Genomic DNA, 23070 nt, shown 5'->3' with positions numbered 1-23070 from the left:
GGCGCGATCCTGGAGACCCGGGATCGAATCCCACATCGGGCTCCTGGTGCATGGAGCCTGCTTCTCCCTCTGCCTGTGTCTCTGCCTCTCTCTCTCTCTCTCTCTCTCTCTCTGTGACTATCATAAATAAATAAAAATTAAAAAAAAAATGGTGGCTAAATACTAAACGTGGCTATGTACTAAAACTAGTTTCCTTTTTCTACTCCATTTCCTTTAAAGATAAAAGACTTTAAAATAAGTTCGACATAAAACTAGGTTATGTAAAAAGTGAAATATACAATAGCACAAAGGCTGAAGGGTAAATGGAATATACTTTTATTTTATTTTATTTTTTTTTTGGAATATACTTTTAAGAGTTTATTACTTGTGGAATATGAAGTATAAAGAATGAAATTGTACAAAAGAAAAAATTAAATACAATTTATCTGAATAACCCAAAAGAAGGCAGCAAACAAGGAGTAAAAAACAGGATAAGAGGAAAATATTGAGATGGCAGACGTAAACTCAGTCATATCAATTATTACATTAAAGTAAATGAACTAAATTATTACATGGAAATGTACAACAGACATCTCATGCTATTTTTAATCAAAGGTCAACGTAAGAATTCAATTAACATTTTTTCATGCCAGAAATGCAACCTATAACAAAATTAAATTAAAAAGCAGAGCATCAGAACTGGATAAATTGCTGTAGCCACTGGAAAATAGTGTGGATATTCTTCAAAAAAATAAAACAAAATTATCATGATACAGCAATCTTACCTCTGCATCTTTACCTGAAAGAAACAAAATCATCTTCTTGAAAAGATATACTATCCCCCATTCACTGTAACATTATTTACAAAGCCAAGACAATCTAGTGTCCAGTGACAAATGAATAAAGAAAATATGGCATATAGGTGTGTGTATAGGAATATTAGTGGTAAAGAAATCCTTCCATTTGTAACATCGTGAATTGGCACTGAAAACGTTATGCCAAGTGAAATATATCAGAGAAGGACTTATGATGTATTATCAATTCGATAAAATATTAAAAGCCAATGCACTCAAAGAACTTCAATATACATGAACTTCAATATATATTAAAAACTGATAAATAGGGTCACCTGGGTGGCTCAGTCAGTTAAGCATCTGCACAGGTCATGATCTCAGGGTTTTGGGATTGAGCCCTGCGTTGGGTCTCCCTGCTCAGCAGGAGAGCCTGCTTCTCCCTCGCCCTTTGCCCTTCCCCGTCATTCGTGCTTGCTCACTCACTCTCAAAATTTTTTTAAATCTTAAAAACAAAACAAAACAAAAAAAAAATCTTAAAAAAAAACAAAAAAAACTGATAGATATAAACACAGAAACAGGCAAATCTGTAATTATGGTTGCAGATGTCAATTCTTCTCTCAGTTAACTGATAGAGAACTAGATAAAACATCCAACAACTAGAGGACACACTCATTTAAAGTGCACCAGGAATACTGACCAAGATAAGTATAAAAGATTCTAAAATAAATCTCAGAAAATGGAAATCTTACAGATCGTCTTATTTCACACTCACAATGGAATTAAGGTAGAAAACAGTAAGATATTTACCAATGTCCCAAATATTTGGAAATTAACACACTTCTAAATAACTGACATGTAAAGAAATCACAAGGAAGGGACACCTGGGTGGCTCAGTGTTGAATGTCTGCCTTTGGCTCAGGTCGTGATCCTGGGATCGAGTCCCGCATCAGGCTCCCCACAGGGAGCCTGCTTCTCCCTCTGCCTATGTCTCTGCCTCTCTCTCTCTGTCTCTCATGAATAAATAAATAAAATCTTAAAAAAAAAAATAGGAAAGAAATCACAAGGAAAACTAGAAAATACTTTTAACTTAATAATGAAAAAACAACCTCAAAATTTATGAAATGCAACAAAAGCAGTGCTCAGATAAAAATGTATACCTTTGAACGTCTAATTAGAAAAGAAAAAGGGGTTAAAATCAATTTTCCAAATTTTCATCTTAAGAAGCAAGAAAAATAGAGAAAATTAAAGGCACAGTAAATAAAAGAAAGGAAATGTTAAAGAGTTAAAAAAAATAAAAATACACAAGCAACTAAAAACTTATAGTTAAAAGTCATTCATTAAAAATACTTTTGGAAGTCAAAATACCCTTAGCAAGAAAAAGGAAAAAGAGAGAGAGAGAGAGAGAGAAGGAAAATATCAATTATCAATCAAAGAGGAAAACATTAAAATTATTAGTAAACAGTATGAAAAACTTCATGCCTATAAATTCAGCAGCTTAACATCTAAACTGACACAAGAAACTGCAAATCTAAATATACCTATAGATATTAAAGAAATGGAATGTATAATCAAATTCTTCCTGCAAAGAAAATTACAGGCCCAGATGGTTTCACTGTTGAATTCTATCAAACATTAAAGGAGAAATACCACTAATCTTAAATTTGTTCACATAAAAGAGGGAACATGTTCCAACTCAATTTCTATCCCCACAATAATCCAAAACATTTTAGACAAAGGTATTTAAAAAAACTACAGGAATGCCTGGGTGGCTCAGTGGTTGAGCATCTGCCTTCAGCTCAGGCCATGGTCCCAGGGTTGTGGGATCAAATCCCGCATCAGGCTCCCCCGTGACGAGCCTGCTTCCCCTTTGCCTATGTCTCTGCCTCTCTCTCTGTGTGTCTCAGGAGTAAACAGACAAAATGTTTGAAAAAAACAAAATTACAAGATATTTCTCATAAACAAATATGCAAAAAGCCCTCACGAAAATACAATAAAATTAAACATACCAAAGGAATAATAGAATTTTGGTTCAACATTTGAAAATCAATATAACTGACTAGTCCATTTTTACTTTTTACTCTTCTATACTTTTGCCCAAAGACCTGTTGGAACTGCACCAACCTTAGGAGAGGAATCTAAATAATTTGAGAAAAATAGTCTAGTGACAAATTTATCATTAATTACTCAGATCAGAAAGCTCCCTAGACAATCAATTTCTAGCCTTCACAGTTTAACATTTTGTTCTCTTTATAAAGATCAACATTAGGAAAAGAACATAAATAATATAAACAATTCTTCATCTTTTGCAGAAACAGAATAACAATTACACTATACAATGGTCCACTAGTAAAGGATCCATGCCTAGTCTAGTTCAAGAAAAAATCTTTCATAGTATTCTTTTAATTAATGAAGCAAAAAACCCATGGTTGAATAAAGATCTCACCATAAATTAGAAATGCATTACAGCAACATAGTGTGCACTCCAAAAGAATAAAATAGAGAATGCTCATTCTTTCAGACATAATAAAGCACTAACTTGCATCATTGTTGTTAATAGTGTCCCTGACTGACTTAACAAAAGTTAAGGCAGCATAGGAAAACAATGGTTAGATGAGATAATAAGAATTATTTAACTTAGCGTACTTCTCTTCATGCCTTCCTAGGAAATTCAGAAATACATTGTGTTCAGAAGCCATTCTTAACCCAAAAATTCTAGTACATTTATCTTCCCTCTCCAATATTCAGCTCTTCTTTTATCTTATATTTGGTGGTTTTAGGGGTACTCCCTCAAATCCATTTTAGAAATGGGCAAGAAAACAAATAATATGCTAAAGCTAAGGAGACTGTACTCATATTAGAATTGAGTAATACTGCATTACTTTCTGAGCTATGAAAAGGGAAAGATCTACCCAAAACATAGTAGACAACAAGAATTGACTGAGGTTTACATAAAAGTAAAAAAAAAAAAAAAAACCTAGTAATTTTTGGTCCTTTTCCAATCAACAAATATCCTGGGTGTACTTTACCTTAATTTCTATCCTTGCTCTGTGAGGAAAAAGCTGTCCGATCATAGAAAAGTCAGTTCCTACCATGCTGATGGCTAAAAAAAACATATCTGTTTCTGTAAAAATAAAAGATTTACAAAGAATGAAATTAAACTCAATGATTCAGAGGAAAAAAATCTTAGATTAAGTATACATTTTGGGTTAAAAATAAATGAGAGTACTTAATAGTCTTTAGGAAATATTTAGTGAATTTTATTGCAAAGAACTTCAAGAATTTAAAATATTTCTAAATTTTCATACAGAAATTAATATAAGAAATTTGTATACTCATACCAAAGCAACTGGAATAAAAAAAAATAAAGATGACGACAACATTCTGCCTTCTGGTTTCAAAGTGTCCTTAAGAAAACTGTCAGTCACAGTCAGTATATTACTGCTTTAATGGAAGCAACCAAGATATGCTAATTAGTATGTGTAAGAAAGTAGCTAGAAAAACACACAAGAAACCCAAACAGAATAGGATCGAGGAAGTCAGAGGAAGAAAGCATAGAATCTTTCTTGCTGCCCTCATTATTCTGTTATGTTTTTTTCCCCTCAAATGAATTATTTTTATAAGAATATGCAATACCAGGGGGCACCTGAGTGGCTCAGTCAGTTAAGCATCTTCCTTCGGTTCAGGTCACGATCCCAGGGTCCTGGGATTGAGCCCTACATCAGGCTTTGCTAGCAGGGAGTCTGCTTCTCCCTCTGACCCTCTCCCCTGCTCATGCTTGCTTGATTGCTCTCTCTCTCTCTCCCCCTCAAATAAAAACCGTAAAAATAATAAGCAATACCATTCAATAGGTATTACAGGCTTTTTTAACAGCCTGGTCTTTATTCTTAAAATTTTTATTATGCCATAAAAGTATAACATTATTGAGTATTTAAAAATATTAATTTTCCATAAAATAAGGATTTGACAGAGAGGAATACTCCAGCATGACCATAATGCTAATTCTTAAAAAGAGTACTAAGATAAAGCCAGAGATTTGGTGTTCCAAAGCATTAGGAGAGGGGGTTCCCACTGGAAGGTACCAATAAAATTAGCTAAAGAGAAAATAATATGGCTTGCATTTTATTTACTTTAAGAAAATAATTCACTTTATTTCAAATAAATAACCTACACAATTTAAAATGAAATTAGTTACCTTTATTTGACCATGGTTTAGAATAATAGTTTTTCCTAAAGCTGGAATATGTAGTTGTAGAACCACGCTCAAATATAGGGTCATTTTCCTCAACAACACAGGGTCCTTTTGTCCTTAAAACTTCTACAGTTAAACTGAAAGAAACACATTTTTAAATAGATCTGCACTAAAAACAAGAAAAAAAAATGACATTCGAATAGTTATATTTTGAAATTTACCATGGCAGACTCATATCAAAAGTATAATATATATATGAGGTATGCATATTTTCTAAGAATCCGCTAATTTTCCCTTAAAAAGTGATTGCCAAGGAATAAAAATAAATGCTAACACTTTCTCAAAATTCTTAACAGCAATATAAAATTTATAAATTATCTTTGGGCCACCAAAAAAATTTTTTGTTTTATTAACTTGGGCATGTCTCCTATATTTAATATATATTTTCATATCATGCTAGACCCAGAAGAATATCAAGAATATAAGCTTAGTAAATTGAACACCAATAAAAAATAAATTAAAAAAAAAAAAAAGGAATATAAGCACCTGATATTTATGTTCTATGTTCCTGCACACAAATAAGTTAAATGTTTTTAACTATTTAATGACCAGCATATCATCACAATATAAGAGAAAACACAGAAATAATTACTAATAGGATTGCATTAATGTTTTAATGTTTAATCAAAGAATTTTATATTTATAAAAAAGATTTTTTTTATAAAAAAAGATATTTTAACCAACTGTAAGAAGACTTTCTATCACCCTTTTTTATTTACTTACTTATGATTAATCTTCTTTTTATAACATACTTTGGACAAATTTCACAATGCCAAATTTGAAAATTTTAATGTTGTAACTGAGAAATGAAACTACAAGGTGAATTAAACTTTGTCAAAACAGAAATTATAGAATATTAAACCCATGATTCATTGCATTTTCATTACTTATTTCCAGACAACAAAGTATGGTATTAGTTAATAATATGAAAACATGAATTTTGACTTTGAGACTCAATTTTTGATACCTATCCATCAGCAGAGGCCAGCATATGATTAGTTCAGTAGTTCATCTCAATTATCGGTAAAGTTAGTAAAACAATGGTGGTTGGTTAATGGATGATAGGTCAAAAGTACAGTCTTCTCATATAAAACATAGCATAAAAACAGCTAAAAATTATAAATGAATCTAACTCACTTTTCCATTTACAACATCCATTAGAAAAATATAAACATCAGTGTCTAAGCAACAATAACTGATGTGGAAACACTCTCTCTGATTAGACAAAGCACATTTATTCTCAGGTTTGAAACCACAATCTGTGTTTGTTTTAACTTACCTTTCTTCATCCAAAATAATGGATCCATCTTCTGCCACTTTTACTCGAGGAACCAGCAATGGTCCATCATCCACATCATCTTCTGGTACTTCATTATCTGCAGTATCAGGAGTACTCTTACCTTCTTGTCTACCACATGTAAAAGATAGGTTAATTCATATATCCATGACAAGTATTTTCTGAATACTATGAACTCATGAAATAAATTACTTCAAATCCAATATTCTATTTATTTCCAACTTTCCCTAAAATGTAATTAAAGATCCTACCTGGTAAGGACAGGACTAGAAGAATTTCTCTAATTCTATCCAGGAGCATTTATTAAGAACTCTATATTCTCTTTTGAAAATAGAGAATTAAACAGCCTGGGTGGCTCAGCGGTTTAGCGCCACCTTTGGCCCAGGGCGTGATCCTGGAGATCTGGGATTGAGTCTCGCATTGCGTTCCCTGCATGGGGCCTGCTTCTGTCTCTGCCTCTCTCTCTCTCTCTCTCTCACTCTCTGTGTGTCTATAAAATCTTTAAAAAAAAAAAAAGAAAATAGAGAATTAAATTTTCATTTTTTTAAAATGTTTTTTAAATTTTATTTATTCATGAGAGACAGAGGGGGAGAGCAAGAGAGACAGAAAGACAGAGAGGCAGAGACACAGGAAGAGGGAGAAGCACACAAGCTCCATGCAGGGAGCCCGATGTGGGACTCGAATCCTAGTCCCCAGGATCACGCCCTGGACTGAAGGTGGTGCTAAACCGCTGAGCCACCCAGGCTGTCTAAATTCTCATTCTTTCTGTCTCAACAGAGTATCAGATAAACCAAACAGATATTGGGGAATTAAAAAAAAAAAAAAACCTTACAGTTATAAAGCGTTAGTTTCCAGATCATTTATTAACTCTTCATAACAACTCTTGGGCATTGGTATTTTCAAACACACTTGAGGTCTGCAGTAATAAATAATCTTTGCTCTAGATTACACAACAGTAAAGGCATACCAAGAAGCTAAACACAATTTTCCAAATAATGACTCTGATTCCCAATTACCTTCCATTCAACTACATGGTTTTCCTGGGGTTTCACAGAAGCAAACATAACCTATTAATCTATAAAAATGCAACTAACTGCTAAAGTCTGAGAGTTCTGCTTTAAAACAATGTAAGTTATAAGCAAAATAGCAATCATTACTTAATAACCTTTGAAGTAACAACCAAAAAATCCCAATGTTTCTGGCAATTTTCCATAATCCTTCATCTTGAATTACAAAACTACATTAACTTCCTAGGAAGCCTCTTGGAGACATTTCTTAGTGGTAAGCTAACATTACAGGGCAGTGTGGAAGGCAACAAGAAGCTCATACCAAAAAAACAGATTCTCTAGTGGCATCAAACTATAAAAAGAAAGGTAGGGATCCCTGGGTGGCGCAGCGGTTTGGCGCCTGCCTTTGGCCCGGGGCGCGATCCTGGAGACCCGGGATCGAATCCCACATCTGGCTCCTGGTGCATGGAGCCTGCTTCTCCCTCTGCCTGTGTCTCTGCCTCTCTCTCTCTCTCACTATGTGCCTATCATAAATAAATAAAAAAAAAAAAAATTAAAAAAAATAAATAAATAAAAAAGAAAGGTAAAGAAAAGGAAAAAGCAAAATATATAGAAGCTTGTTTGGATAGACACAGAATGGGATAAGAATGATACATTAAACAACTGGTAACATTTGTTGCCTCCATAGAAGAACAAGATGACCGGAAAACAGTTGGAAGACTTTTCTAGGTCTACTTTTGTTCCTTTTGGGTTTTGTACCATTGTATTATTCTAAAACAAAACAAAATCCTTTTTAATACTAAAAGCTTTAACTGAAATCATATGACTGGTCATTTCCATATATAATACACAAATAGTGTGGACCTTTCATCTTGATTTAAATCACACATTAACTTTAACTCTTGTGATTCTATTTAAATATTCCTAGCACATGTAACTTGACTGTAACAAAAAATATCATTTGATTTCATTTTTTAAAAACTCTACCCACCAAAAAAAAAAAAAAAAAAACTCTACCCACCAAAGATTTTATTAAAAAAACAGTAAGATAAAACACTTACTCTCTTGTCTGGACTGGTGTCAATGATTTTTCAGTTTTCTTTTCTTGCTCCAGTGAGGAACTAAAAAAAAAAAAAGAAAGGATATTCTTTTTTAAATATGTAAAAGATTTAATATTTAACATAAAAAATATTTTAAGGTAATTTACATCATGCCTATTCCATCCAGCAACAGAAAAAGAAATTTTAACTTACTTTTTATAAAATGATACACCATAACATCATTATTAATGACAGGATGGTCCAGGAGTCAATTTCTTAGTCAAAAACCTTTATCTTCAAGTGTAAATAATATGCAACAGCCTAAGTAAGTAATGTTTTTACTCTCCACTCTTTAGTAAAGGGAGTCTCTCCCAGTCCTGAGGCCTAAAGCAACTTACATGGCTTGTCTCCCAAATCCTAGACGTCAAATAACTCAAAACCTAGGTGTTTGGCCCTTCCTTCAATAGGCCAAAGACCTGATAAACCTGAAAAAGGCTACAGTGAAAACAGGCTACTATTCCTACATCCATCTACAAAACCACCAAACATAACAATGAGACAGGCTAACTCTGACTAAAGAAGCTTTGTTCCGGGCCCTTGGGTGGCTCAGTTGGGTGGGCATCTGCCTTCAAATCAGGTCATAATATCAAGGTCCTGGGATTGAGCCCCAAGTTGGGCTCCCTGAACCCGCTTCTCCCCTCCCTCTGCCTGCCGCTCCCCATGCTTGTGTGCACGCTGTCAAATAAATAAAATCTTTAAAATTAATTAGTTAAAAAAGCTTTCTTCTTGGAGGATTTGTTAATCAAATGCCACTATAATTAGGAGATAGGACATAAAAATTAGACCATTCCTTTAGAATTGGGTTATATATAGTATATAAAGAATGGAAACCGTAATAGCAATTAGAGAAAAGTTGTTTAGTTGGTCTTACACAGCTTAGGAATATAATGAAACTTATTTTTAACCTCAGAGGTGATGGATACCAACCCAAGAAAGAAGTTACCTGAAATACCACTAAACTTTGTTAAAAAATTCTACCTAGGGCAGCCCGGGTGGATCAGCATTTTAGCGCCGCCTTCGGCCCAGGGCATGATCCTGGGGACCCGGGATTGAGTCCCACATCGGGCTTCCTGAGAGGGGCCTGCTTCTCCCTATGCCTGTGTCTTTGCCTCTCTCTCTCTCTGTCTCTGCCTCTCTCTCTCTCTCTCTGTGTGTCTCTCTCATGAATAAATAAAATTAAGAAAAAAATTCTACCTAAAAGAACATGGTATGTGCTATAAATTTTGTCAACACACTTTTAGAAAACACGGAAACTGTACTCTAAAAGTGGTACTTACATCACAACACACGCAAAGAAAGGAAAACAAGTAAAGTTTACTTACGTCATTGGGTTGTTATCTGGCAGGTAATATATGAAATCTCTCATAGTCATTTTTGAACGATCTGGTGGCTTCTGACTTTCATTTATGGCATATTTGTTTTTCCATTGCTTCTAGACACACAAACACAAATGAAGACCTACTTTTATTTTACAAATATAGAAGAAATTCACATGTACTAGAATGTAAGGTATAGCCCACTATTGCATTCATTCCAAGTGATTTGTTATTCCTACCATAATCATTCATAATTTAAGGAAGAGTTTTCCTAAACTGAATATAAAGAAGTTGTAGAACATCAAGAAACCTTAGAAACTGGGGGATGCCCGGATGGCTCAGTGTTTTAGCACCTGCCTGTGTGCCAGGGCATGATCCTGGAGTCCCGGGATAGAGTCCTGTATTGGGCTCCCTGCATGGAGCTTGCTTCTCCCTCTGCCTATGTCTCTGCCTCCTCTCTCTGTGTCTCTCATGAAGAAAAAAAATAAAATCTTTAAAAAAAAAAAAAAAAAAAAGAATAGAAAAGAAACCTTAAAAACTAAAGTGTCTAGGACTGGATAAAAGCTCATTATATAAAAAAATAATAAAAATAATAATAATAAAATAAGTAAAAAACCCTCATTATATAAAATCACCCTAATGTCTTCTAACTACAATAGTTCACTGAGAATTTATAAACATATAGCTTTTGTTGACCCTGTAATGAACTGGATTTCTGTGAATTTTATGAAATTCTTGAAGGAAATTTTTAATTTTTTAATTCCCCAGAACAAATCTACCTAAGCATATTCTGTAAACATAGAACATCTTGAAACACTTAAATTTTAGAGGTTATACATTCAAAACCCCTTGATGTTTGATAAAAAGCAAATAACCTCCGTGAAGCTATTTCTGTGTAAAAAGTGACGTCTACTTCACAAATATGATAGAATTAAATAACAAACAAAGTACCAGACTAAGTGTCTTCCTCTTAATTAAAAAGGGCATCCTATAATAAAGAGCTGACATGTGTTGGGTTCTATTTGCCAGACACTAGTCTAAATATGTTTGACATGTATTAAGTCATCTAATCTTTACAACCCTCCAATAAGATACATACCATCCTCAGTCTTACTTTGCAGATGAAGATACAGAAAAGTTAATTAAATGCACAGGTCCCATAACAGGATGACTCTAAGATTCAAATCCTAAGTATTTAACTGTAGACTTACATGCTTCACTATTGGTACCATGTTCTCTCAGAAAAATCCATTTTCAAGGGTAAAAAGAAGATGGACTCTACTATACACATACATGCAAATTCTTGCCGTTTATAATTTCCATATTGCCACCTAAGAAAATATTACGAATTCACGCTGCTCAAGTATACCTATCTTAATTCAAATTAATATAACTCGTGTCACTTAGGACATCATGAAAAATCAGATTAAAGGCTTAATTTATAAATATGCTTTGTATGCTTTCCATGTGTCTGTGTGTACACAACTTCTATCTGTGGCCTTCACCAAAAACAATAAAGATATAGATGAATATATAAAAATTAACATACTAGAGAAATTAAGTCTATTGTTCTTATTAATCAATTAACGAGATATTGATTACGCGCCATTAAATGCTATAGATATTTTTTCTCCAAATCATGCCTGACGAACATATAAACGGAATTCTAGCCAAGAAAGTAATTTTTTTTCTCCCTTACCTTCTCTTTTCTCAATTCTTCTTTTAACATTTCTCTTAGTTTCTGAGCTTTATAAATTCGGTATCTGTCTGAACATGGCTGTTTCTCTTTTGTTAAAACAGGATTTGGCTGTGGAACTTCTTGATTAACTGTAGATAAGGGATGAGATTCTGAAGGAACACTGACACCAGGCTTAACCAGAGTAGGAGGACTTGATATTCGCTTTCTTCTCTGTGAAACAGTAGAGGAAGATTTACTGGATTCTTCAACATAATTCTCACTGTCAGTCTTTTCATCACTGTTGAAATTTAAAAAAAGAAAAAAAAGGGCACCATGGATCTCTTATATTCTAGTTTCAAAAACTAATCTAATGAAAATCTTTTTTTTAATCAAATGAAAACCTAAAACAGTAAAATTTCATTATCAAAAAAATCAGTGACTTGAGATACAGATTGACGACTGCAATAAAAATTGTATTTAGTAAATGTTTTTAACAGATATGTAAATTCTAAAAAGAGACTATTAATCTTTTTTGAACTTCAAGTCCCCTAGGGCACTAGAACATATAATTTCATGCTCGTGTTAACTCCTTCAAGAAAAACAAAAGGCCAAGTTACAAATTAAAGCTTAATCACCCTATTTTGAATCATGAGATAACTGACAATCATTTTTCTAGAAAGTTTATACTGACATCCCCCTGAACTGATCTAAATTACTGAAATTTTACTCTATCAACCTAAGATCAGTCAAACCAAATATACAAAACTTCAAACTTCTAAAATATCTCTACTGCAGTATTTGAGAATATACATTTAGCTACATTAATCAAGCCAAACATTGAGGCAGAAATCATTTATCTTTGGTTGGGCATAACTACTCACACAGCTATCAAACTCCACTTAAAAACAATACTCAGTCACTCCAAATTACATATTAGGTATGTAGCTCAGATTGGATATACATATTTCAAAAATGGCCTGAAAACGGGATCTCTGGGTGGCTCAGCAGTTTAGCCCCTACCTTGGGCCCAGGGCGTGACCCTGGGGTCCCAGGATCGAGTCTCGCATCAGGCTCCCTGCATGGAGCCTGCTTCTCCCTCTGCCTGTGTCTCTGCCTCTCTCCCTCTCTGTCTCTCGTGAATAAATAAAAAAATCTTTGAAAAGAAAACAAAAAGGCCTGGGGGCAGCCCTGGTGGCTCAGCGGTTTAGCGCCGCCTTCAGCCCAGGGCCTGATCCTGGAGACCTGGGATCGAGTCCCACATCAGGCTCCCTGCGTGGAGCCTGCTTCTCCCTCTGCCTGTCTCTCTCTCTCTCTCTCTCTGTCTCTATGAATAAATAAAATCTTTTAAAAAAAAAAAAAAAAAGAAAACAAAAAGGCCTGAAAGCAAATTAAGTCAGAGATAATTAGATAAGAATTAAAAGCAGTCTACATTTTTCATGTTATAATTAGTTTTATATAAAAATGGAAAATGCCTAAAACTATAGAATAACCTTTCCAAGAAATTTCCTTTTTGAAAGCCCCCCCGCGCCCCCCCGTAATCTCTGCACTCAATGTAGGACCCAAACTTAAAATCCCAAGATCAAGAGTCTCATACTCTTCCTACTAAACCAGCCAGGCACCCAAAGAAATCTCCAATTTAAATTCTTATCTCAGCCTTTATAACCTGATCCTTGCATCATGTGCCATTTCACTCAATTTCATTGAAACTTTTTTTTTTCATTGAAACTTTAAGGACAAAACTTACATTCTTGTTTTTACCACTTACATTTATAACTGCAAACACACACACACACACACACACACACACACACACACACAAAACACCATACTAAACAACAAAAAAAATCTAAAGTACTCCATAAATGCCCACTGTCAAAAACCAAATATCCTCAACCTCAAATGTCTCGAATACAGAACCTCAGTAATTCATTAAATTACAATCATCACACACTAATGTGTAATTAACAGGATCTCTGCCAACTTTATTAACAATGACTAATACCTGTATTTCCTTTTTTAGAAGTTTGAAAGAAATATTCATGTAAGAAACCTGGAAATCTCTAAAGCATCACTAAGCTAGCAAAATAACACCCCGTACCCAGCACCAGTTTAGGCGAACAGAGGAAGATTGGACAAAAAAAAAGGAATAAAATCTTCACCTTCCTGTCAGAGCATACAGAGAATTTACACCATCTCATTGTCATTTAATAGGGTCAGGTTTTATTGTTCTCCTCACGTATATATTATAGAAAGAGAGGCTATTAATAGCCCAACATGTCTTAACTTTAATTACTTTGTTAATCACTACCATCACATTTACTTTAAACAATGAATTTTTTGTACACAACTATTCTGCAAGGTCCTACACAAGACAGCTTGTCAGGTTTTTCCTAAAACTCCACGACAACTCTCCAAAGCAGGTAATGTTATCTCCATTTTAACAGGTAAATAAATCCTGCCTGGCCACGTCTAGTAAACGGTTAAATAAAGAAAAAACAAAAACACCCTGAATCCAAATGTGGTCCTGGCACATGTTTTTTCCCTTCGGAAAGGCCACTCTAAAGGGGCAGGCCCTCAAACCAAAGCAAGGAACAAGAGGCAGCCCGGGTGGCTCAGCGGTTTAGCACTGTCTTGAGTCCAGGGCCTGATGCTGGAGACCCAGGACTAAGTCCCGTGTCAGGCTCCCCGCATGGCGCCTGCTTCTCCCTCTGCCTGGGTCTCTGCCTCTCTCTCTGTGTGTCTCATGAATAAATAAATAAAATCTTAAAAAAAAAAAAAAAAAGTGAAAATCCGTATCCTGGGACACCCGGGTGGCTCATTGGTTGAGCACCTGCCTTCAGCCCAGGGCGTGACCCCGAGGTCCCGGGATCGAGTCCCACGTCGGGCTCCCTGCATGGAGCCTGCTTCTCCCTCTGCCTGGGTCTCTGCCTCTCTCTCTGTGTCTCTGCCTCTCTCTCTCTGTCTCTCTCATGAATAAATAAATAAAATCTTTTTTTAAAAAAAGTGAAAATCCATATCCTGGGACACCCGGGTGGCCCAGCGGTTGAGCACCTGCCTTCGGCCCAGGGCGTGACCCCGGGATCCCGGGATGGAGTCCCACATCGGGCTCCCCGCAGAGAGCCTGCTTCTCCCTCTGCCTCTCTGTCTCTCACTAAAAAATAAATAACATCTTAAAAAAAAAAAAAAAAAGGCAAGGAACATCTCCCTTCCACGGCCACAAATCAGCAGAGCCGAAGTCACACTGGTCTTTTAGGGAGAAATGAGTGTTTTCAAATTTGTAGGAACTACAGCTCCTCGCCGAGGACTCCAGCGGGAGAGAAACGACGGGAAGGCCGCCCGAGCCGTGCCATGAACGACAGCACGTGTGGGCACCTTGGGCTTCCAAGTCGTCCCCTCCGGAGCTCCCACCGCTGCGGAGGACGCGGGCCGCTCCCGACCACACAGCCCACGCCTTGCGGACGGAGCCACACACTGCAGCTCGCGGCGGGCTCCCAGGGCCTCCCGCGCGCGGGTGCCGGCGGCGGAGTCCTCCACCGCGCAGCCTGCGGTCGGCTCTCGCGGGTCGGGCCCGCCGGGGTGCGCCCCTCCGCGCGCGCTTACCTGCTCCGGGGGGCCTCCGCCCGGGGCTCGCTCCCCCCGCAGGCGGCCGCCGGCACATCCGTGGACTCCGCGGGCTTCGGGGAAGGGGCCGCCGCCGGGGCCTGGGGCCCGGGCGCCTCCGGCCTGCGGTGCGCGGTGGGGGCGGTGGAAGCCCGGGCGCCTGCGGCAGGCCTGACATTCGGCTTCACGCTAAGGCGTGCCCTGCGGAACATGGCGGAGCCAGGGGGCCCGGGGAGGCGGCCCCGCGGCCGCTCTCAGCCCCGAGCCCCGGCCGCTGCCCGGGGAAGGGATTAAGAGCTACGCCCTCTCCACGCGGCCACGCCACCAGCCCCGCGGGCAGCTACCGCAGCTTCGCACCCCCGCCGCCGCCGCCTTCCTCCCGCCGCCGCCTCTTCTTCATGACCCTGCCACACTGAGAGCTAAGTCTCCGCCGTACCTCGCTTCCCCGCCCTCGGGGGGGCGCCGGAACTGATGACGCCATCAGCCAGCGCCGCGGAAGGACGTCAGACGCACGGCTCCCGGAGCCATGGTAACTGTCAAGCTACAGGGGCCCCAGCAAACCGGAAATGGGACTGCGCGGCGAAGCGTTCCTCCGTCCCACCCCCGCCGCAGGAATCCCTGCGAGTTACTGGCGGGGGCGCAGAGAGGGAGTCTTGCAAGCCGCTGGGCGCAAACCGTGAGGAGACCGGTGCAATCAGGCGGCGCCCGCCTGCTCAGCCAGAGGAGCGTGGGACTCTTGATCCGGGGGTCGTGAGTTCAGGCCCCACGCCTGGGGGGGGGGGGGGGCGGGGAGGTGTTAGAGTACTTAAAATTTTTTTTTTTACTTTACAAAAATAAGGTCTTGCAGAGTAGCGCCTGTTCACCAGCACATCCCCAGAACTTAGAAACTCCAAAGTGAGTAGGGACGCCTGGGGGGCTCAGCGGTTGGGCACCTGCCTTGAGCCCAGGGCCTGATCCTGGAGGGGGGGGGGTGTCTTTCATGGGGCCCCCTGCATGGAGCCTGCTCCTCCCTCTGCCTGTGTCTCTGCCTCTCTCTCTCATGAATAAATAAATAAAATCGTAAAAAAAAAGGAAAAAAAAGATATTCTAAAGTGAGTAGAACATAGATGACAAATTCAGGTGTGAAGGAATTGGTAAGTGACCTCCTCCAAGAGGAACATGTCATGGGAGGAAGACCATTCACTTTGTACCTTTGTTTACTTTTTAATGTACCTGTTCAGAAATTATTATAGCTAAAAGTATATAGTTATGTAGTAAATTAACATAAGTATTCCCTAATCTGTTTCGGGAGATGGCAGTGGAGCCATAAGCAAGGCGTTCTGGGTTGGGGAGGGAAAAAGAGTACAACAAAAGAACAAGATAACTTAAGAATTTATTAAATGCTATAAAAGAAACGTAAAGGATAGTATCACAGAGATTAAGGGAAGGCTGGCTTGCTTTAGTAGGATGGTTAGGGAAGGTTTCTATAAGGAGAGGAAAAATGGCCATAGATGACATCGGTTTTACACAGTATGGGCCAGTTCTTGCCGGCTATATAAATCCCCTGACTCATTGCAATTGCAACAGACAGGTCTGACTTCTTTCTTGGAAAGACAAGTTTTTTTTTTGTTTTTTTTTTTTGTTTTGTTTTTTTTTTTGAAGGACAAGATTTTACAAGAATATCCTGTTAATAACAAAATGTCAAAGGAATCTAATCCTTTATTAATTAATCCTTGCTATGTCATCAAGACAGGAGAAAGACAAGGGCTTTTCAAAGTTTAAATAACAAGGATGAAAGCATAGGAGAGAGAAGAGATTCCTCTAAGACTGGAAAGAAAATAGAGGTCTCTGGATTCTGTGGGCTCCCTCCGGTACCCTGAGGGAGTGAACAGGACTTCAGATGCTTTTAAAGAAGTTCAACAACTAGACAAAGGAACCCCCTACTGAAGATGTCTCAGGAATCCTGGAACCACCGACAGGACCACAGGGCTTTGTACGGTATATTCTGATGATGCATTGTCTTTCCCCAAACATTCCGATTCCACCTGACACTCTAGGGCATTCCCACAATTCTATAGCTAAGGCAGAGGACAATGACAAAGATTTAACTTCTCATTAGTATCAGGATGGGAACAAAGTCGGATTTCATTTTATTATTGAACTATAAAGTCAGGCACACCTGGGTGGCTCAGTTGGTTAAGCGAAAGACTCTTGATTTTGGTTCCAGTCACGACCTCTGGGTTATTAGGTCCAGCCCGGAATGGAGGCTCTGCACTCAGCTTAGAGTCCACCTATCCTTTCTTCCTCTGCTCCTCCCTCTGCACATTCACTCTCTACCCACCCCACCCTCTGTCTCAAATAAACAAAATCCTTTAAAATAAAGTCCTAAGGTATTTCTTACACTCCCAAGTTTGTGGAGTAAATTCATAATGGCATCACAGTAACTTCAAAAATCTTCAGTTTTCTCTGGCAGACAATCCCAACTTTTCTTGTGTACATCAGCTGTATCCTTAACAACTTGCCATAAAAAAAAAAAACTCAATTAGACTGGACATTAAGACCACATACAGAAGTAAGAACGCTGCCACTTCTCTTCCAATCCCACATTCCCTTCCCATCACACAACCGAGCACAGAGACAGTAACCTAAAACTCCCAAAGTCGTGTCGACCGTGACAAAGGCCCTGGGGTCAAATGGGAAAATGAGCAGATTCAAGAGTCCGTCGTAAATCTGAATCTCCCTTGTACGAGTCCCTACCTGTTAGGTCGCTCGCTCTTAGTCTCAGGGTCTCCATCTCCTCCGTAAAATGAGAACAATGAGGTCTACCTTACAGGCTTGATGTAGGAATAGCGTAAGAAAACGTGTCAAGAGCCACAGCTGCCTGCTGCAGAGTCCCCCTCAATCTGTCCTGCCCCCTTCCCGCTCTTCCCGCTTCTGCAAGGCATACTCGAGAGAAAGTTAACGTCCTCCGTCGAACCCTTAGATACAGCAGCACTTAGTGTGGTTTCTGTCGTTAGCAAACAAATGAGGGCTGGCCAGGCACCAGCGCTCGGCCCGCAGCGGGTGACGTCCGCGGACGCCCGGCCCGCCTTCCAGGGAGCGCCCCCGGCGCGGACTCGTCTCGCCGCGAGCCTGCAGGTCCCAGCCCCAGCTCCGCGGCGGGGGCTGCCCCCGCCTCCCCGTGGCGCACGCGCAGTCGCTCGCCCTGCTCGCGGGAGGCGGGGCCACGGACGGCGGGGGCGGGGCCCGGCGGAGGATCGGCGCGGGGGCGGGGCCACGGGCGGCGCGGGGGGCGGAGCCCGGCGGAGGGTCTGCGCGGGCTCCGGGTTCCCGGGCGGCGGGTGCGGACGGCCGCTGAGCGTGCCTGGAGGCGGTTGCTCTCGCGCGGAGCTCTCTCCCCGGCGGGGTCGCCGTCGGCATGGCCCGTGAGAGTGCGGGCGGGCGGGCGGCGGGGAGCGTCCGCGGAGGAAGCCTCGCTGCGGGGCTGGCGGGGCGCGGGGGCCGGGGCTGGCGGGGGCTGGGGAGGGGGACGCTGTCCTCTGTCCGCCGGGGACCAGGACGCTTAGCCTCGGCCGCGCCTCCGACGTGGGCCGCCGCTGCCGGGGTGCGAGCGTCCGCGGTAGAGAGCCGCTCCCGGGAGGGGGGGGACTAGAGGACCGCGGCCCCGGAGGGGCCTTAAGGACGGGAAGCCCCGACGGAGCCCGCTCCCTGGTTCTTTTGTTTGGCCCTTTCAGTCCGTCCTCCTTCCCGTCCACGCGTTTCAAAAAGGTAGAGCTGCGGACGCCCGGGGGGCTCCGCGGTGGAGCGTCTGCCTTCGGCCCAGGGCGTGACCCCGGAGTCCGGGGATCGAGTCCCGCGTCGGGCTCCCTGCACGGAGCCTGCTTCTCCCACTGCCTGGGTCTTTGCCTCTCTCGCTGTCTCATGAATAAATAAAATCTTTTAAAAAAACTAGAGCTTAGTTTGAAGCAGCGAGCCATGTGGACCGAGGAGCGGAATGCCCGTTGTGCTTACAGCCCGAGAGCACGCCGCCAGGCGGGATAACTCGCCTTAGGCGTCCACCCCACGGGCGCATCTGCTCGACAGCTACAACTTCAGATGCGTTTTTAAACGAGTGGTTTTTTGTTTTTTGAAAAACTCTTATTTATTTTCCTATGAGAGAGAAAGAGGCAGAGGGAGAAGCAGGCTCCATGCAGGGAGCCCGATGCGGGACTCCATCCCGGGCCAAAGGCAGGCGCTGAACCGCTGAGCCACCCAGGGATCTCCTAAAGTACGAGCGGCCTAACGGGATTCGTGTGGAGTTTTGAGATGGGAAAATTAGAGCAGGACTGTTTGACTTTTGTAGGAGGAAACCAGCGAGAACTCGCCCGCCAGAAAAACATGAAGAAATCCCAGGAAATTAGCAAGGGAAAAAGAAAAGAAGATAGCTTGACCACCTCTCAGAGAAAGCAGAGGTAAGTGAGTGACACTAATGGGATTTTCAAGTCACTGAAGCTGTCATTTTGGAGAATGGAAAGAAATGTTTTTTCTTTTCCCCCCGTCCTTGGTAGAACTAGTCTTAGCCTGCATAGAGGGGTAGACAGTGGAACATCTGTGCGGCGCATGCCAGAATTATGTAGCCATCCCGAACCATGGGTGAAAAATTGCCAGCTCTCAAGCTATAGTCTTTCTTTCTTTCTTTTTTTTTTTTTTTTTAAGATTTTATTTATTCATAGAGACAGGCAGAGACACAGGCAAAGGGAGAAGCAGGCATCATACAGAGAGCCTGATGTGGGACTCGATCCAGGGTCTTCAGGATCATGCCCTGGGCTGCAGGCGTCGCTAAACCGCTGCACACCTGGGCTGCCCTAGTCTTTTTTTTTTTTTTTTTTTTTAGGATCTTATTTTATTTTTTCATTCGTGAGCGACACAGAGGGAAAGACAGAGGGAGAAGCAGGCTCACTATGCGGAGCCCGATGCAGGACTCGATTCTGAGACCACTAAGCCACCCTGGCGTCCCTCAAACTATAGTCTTGAGGAGAATCTCATGCTGATTCATCACTACAACCCTAAGAACTTCATTTAGCAAAATAGTCGAATGCCTTGCCTATGGAGGGCACTTGTTCAGTGCTAGGGATACAGTGTTTTCAAAGTGGACACCCTACCCAAACTAGTGAAGATGACTGGTTGACTCAATCATAGGGATAAAGGTTCTGAAGAAAACACAAGTATATGTAGCTATCTTGTCTTCCGAAGATCCTTTGTGTTGGAGAAAAATGCAGGTGCACAGCCTTGATATATGATTACTTGTGAGAAATAATACAAAACTGCTACAGAAATACCTTGGGAGTATAGCTTGAATTTTTTCAATGCATATTTATAAACGAGTTTAATTTTATTCTAAAATCAAATTTTGTCTATGTGCAACTTGGAGGTCACTTGAAGAATTGACCAGACATGCTTCAGTGGGGCTTCTCGGTTGTCCGCGAGCCTGCGTATTAGAACCACCTGGGGAAACCCTGAGGGCTACTCAAGCCTGTGCCTTAAATCCAGTTCTGGTTTAATTGGTCTGGGGCTGGGCATAACAGGTGCTCTAGGTATATCTTATTGTGCCTAAGTTAAACCTGCCTTTAGAAAAAGCTCCTCAGGTGATGCTGATGGGCACCTATAGTTAAGAATCATCGTTTAGAGGCGCGTGGCTAGCTCAATTAGTGGAGCATGCAACTCTTGAGGCCTGACTTCAAGCCCCACATTGGGTTAATGATCACCTCTCTTTCTATGTTAAAGTGATGAGGTTTGCCTTCAATTTCTGTTTACCCACACTGGAGTAAAAATGAGCGTGGTACAAATCAATGAACATGAAATTTTTAATGGAGAACCCTAGTCCAGCTTGGCTCAGTAATAGTCCCTGTTAAAAGGATATCCACAGGTTAGAAAGCTCTGTGCTGGCTACTCTACGTGTATTGTCTCTCTTGTTATCCTGAAAAGCAGCATTAGCCTCAATGTATAGAATAGGAAGCTGAGGCTCTGAACTTCAATAACATTGCTAAGAGTACAGCAAGCACAACAGAGCTCCATTTCAAACAGAAAAATAGCTATCACTATTTTCCATGATACTTCATTTCTTTGTAGTCTTGTTTTTCCTTCATTCTCTTTGCTATTGGCTTTACAGAAATGTCTACTGTCATGGACAGAGCTACTCACCCTGAATTAAAATCTTAAACTAAATCTGTGTGATTTTTGGGAAGAGCTTGAACTTTGAAATTGGACAAGGGCAGCCCCAGTGGCTCGGAGGTTTAGCGCCGCCTTCAGCCCAGGGTGTGATCCTGGAGACCCAGGATGGATTCCCATGGCGCGCTTCCTGCATGGAGCCTGCTTCTCCCTCTGCCTGTGTCTCTGCCTCTCTCTTTGTGTCTCTCATGAATAAATAAGTAAAATCTTGAAAAGAAAGAAAGAGAGAGAGAAAGAAAGAAAGAGAGAGAGAGAGAAAGAAAAGGGAAAGGGAAGGAAAAGGAAAGGAAGAAATTGGACAGACTTGAATTTTATGTGATTTGAGGCAAATTATTTAGCTCTAAGCTTTTAGTTTGGTTTTTTTTTTAAATCTGAATCAGGAGAATAATAACAGAGTTGCTATAGGACTTAATCCAGAGCCAGCAAAGTGGCACATAGTGGGGATTGGTTACAAAGTCATTTCATGTATTTTTTAAAATAAGGATTTCCTGGACCATCTAGCCCAGGTAGTCTGGTTGTAGTTCACAGTTAATATGATATATGGAGGTTCAGCCAGAGACACAAAAGGTTAAGGAAATGTCCTAATATCCTTTGTTTTTTAGTGTAACCCATTTTTAAATCATTTGCTATCAGGCTTTTAGGTTTGCTATGAGGCAATTCAGTTTCTTACGGCAATATCCTAACGCTGGGTACCATTTTGGATATCTATGAGACTTAAATGCTTCTTCTATGAGACTTAAATGCTTCTTCTTTCAGGGAAAAATAGAGAACATTAACTTTGTTGACAACCAGGAGTAATTGCCATTATTTCTGTAGATAGCTACCTAATGTCAGATGTATATATTGATAGCTATTTTACAAAACAACCCAAATAAGTACTGTTCTAATTTTGAAATGTCCTTATTTGCCCAAGAATGTGGTAGCAATAGAGATGGTTTTCAAAATAAGATGTGGCTTCAGAGCCCTTCTATTCCTTGCTTTCCCATTCTGTTGCCATGAAAACAGAAAGACATGAATCTTTTATATCTTTTAATTTGTTTTTTTAATATGCTTAATGGGTTATGTATAGAAAACAAGTGACAACATACAACCAATTTCTCTATAACAACCTAACAGCCCTTTTCCCCCATTTTAGGGACTCTGAGATAATGCAACAAAAGCAGAAGGCAGCTAATGAGAAGAAGTCTATGCAGACAAGAGAAAAATGATGACTATGGAAAAACCTGGGTGCTACTGCCAACTAGGTGTATCAGGCTCTAAGGTCAAAATTTTGTGGAGCGAACAATCATATGTTATATCCTTACAAAACTATTTTAGACTTTACCTTTCAGCCTGACTTAGTGTAATGTTTCATAAGCATTCTTCAAATAATAAAACACTAACTGTGCATGTGACATATTGGTGAATGTTTTTTTTAATCAGTGAGCATTTATATAATTTAATAGAGAAGTAATCTGATGAGATAATAGAATCTCCTATAAATCTAGAATCTTTGTCATAAACTTTGTTAAAGTAAATCTTAAAGTCAACTTGATTGTATAATAGAGTTTAAAATACATTTATCTCATGTTGCTTTGTAATTAACTAGTTTGCTTGAAGAATTTACAAGATAGTGCAGTCCCACCTGGAATAGCAACTAAGTGAATACAAACTAAATGAAGAGTAACTTACTGAGAAACCTCTCAGTGAGAGTTTTGCTTACAGCTTTAAAATTGTCTAGAATAAGTGCCTTTTTTTTTAAGGTTTTATTTATTTATTCATGAGAGACACAGAGAGAGGCAGAAACACAGCCAGAGGGAGGAGTAGGCTTCCTGTAGGGAGTCCAATGCAGGACTCCATCCTAGACCCCAGGATCATGACCTGA

At 40.3% G+C, this 23070-nt stretch overlaps 2 protein-coding genes and 1 long non-coding RNA gene across 9 annotated transcripts in view; 1 reads left to right on the top strand and 2 right to left on the bottom strand.

Moving 5' to 3' along the window:
* BDP1 (B double prime 1, subunit of RNA polymerase III transcription initiation factor IIIB) overlaps positions 1–15454 on the bottom strand; it is an 89255-nt gene extending 73801 nt beyond the window's left edge. The window contains exons 1-7 of one of the 4 annotated variants that reach the window (XM_038530798.1): positions 15021–15454; positions 11442–11718; positions 9749–9858; positions 8388–8447; positions 6302–6430; positions 4966–5099; positions 3800–3894 (exon numbers count right to left, since the gene is read on the bottom strand). In XM_038530798.1, the coding sequence (XP_038386726.1) occupies positions 3800–3894; positions 4966–5099; positions 6302–6430; positions 8388–8447; positions 9749–9858; positions 11442–11718; positions 15021–15232 (1017 nt within the window). In that variant the 5' untranslated portion in view covers positions 15233–15454. The remainder of the gene's footprint in view (positions 1–3799; positions 3895–4965; positions 5100–6301; positions 6431–8387; positions 8448–9748; positions 9859–11441; positions 11719–15020) is intronic. The other 3 variants (XM_038530797.1, XM_038530795.1, XM_038530796.1) reach the window with 3 other exon arrangements.
* On the top strand, positions 15329–22600 carry SERF1A (small EDRK-rich factor 1A). Of its 4 annotated transcripts, none has more exons than XR_005355652.1 (4): positions 15329–15770; positions 15859–15914; positions 19342–19450; positions 22342–22374. XR_005355652.1 is itself a non-coding variant. In XM_038530799.1 (3 exons), the coding sequence occupies exons 1-3, from the start codon at positions 16949–16951 to the stop codon at positions 22412–22414; spliced, it is 231 nt and encodes a 76-aa protein (XP_038386727.1). In that variant the 5' UTR covers positions 16774–16948; the 3' UTR covers positions 22415–22600. The 4 variants fall into 4 exon arrangements, 2 of the variants coding, with proteins under 2 accessions (XP_038386727.1, XP_038386728.1); XR_005355651.1 differs by lacking the exon at positions 22342–22374 and adding an exon at positions 16753–16992 and having other exon boundaries at positions 15337–15770; positions 19342–19404; XM_038530799.1 differs by lacking the exons at positions 15329–15770; positions 15859–15914 and adding an exon at positions 16774–16997 and having other exon boundaries at positions 22342–22600.
* On the bottom strand, positions 16375–18106 carry LOC119870285. Its single transcript, XR_005355653.1, has 3 exons — positions 17947–18106; positions 17757–17833; positions 16375–17516 (listed from the first exon to the last, which is right to left on the bottom strand). It is a non-coding gene; the product is annotated as an uncharacterized LOC119870285 (long non-coding RNA).
* Positions 22601–23070: the final 470 nt, after the last annotated feature.

The sequence above is a fragment of the Canis lupus genome, chromosome 2 (genome assembly GCF_011100685.1).
Source record: "Canis lupus familiaris isolate Mischka breed German Shepherd chromosome 2, alternate assembly UU_Cfam_GSD_1.0, whole genome shotgun sequence".
In the NCBI taxonomy this organism is placed as follows: Eukaryota; Metazoa; Chordata; class Mammalia; order Carnivora; family Canidae; genus Canis; species Canis lupus.
This window is presented reverse-complemented; position numbering and strand designations above follow the sequence as displayed.

Coding starts and splice junctions, on each gene's coding strand:
- SERF1A (XM_038530799.1), top strand. CDS start 16,949: ATGTCTCAGGAATCCTGGAACCACCGACAGGACCACAGGGCTTTGTAC. Junction 16,998..19,341: donor GGACCACAGGGCTTTGTACG/GTATATTCTGAT, acceptor TGACTTTTGTAG/GAGGAAACCAGCGAGAACTC. Junction 19,451..22,341: donor ACCTCTCAGAGAAAGCAGAG/GTAAGTGAGTGA, acceptor CCCCCATTTTAG/GGACTCTGAGATAATGCAAC.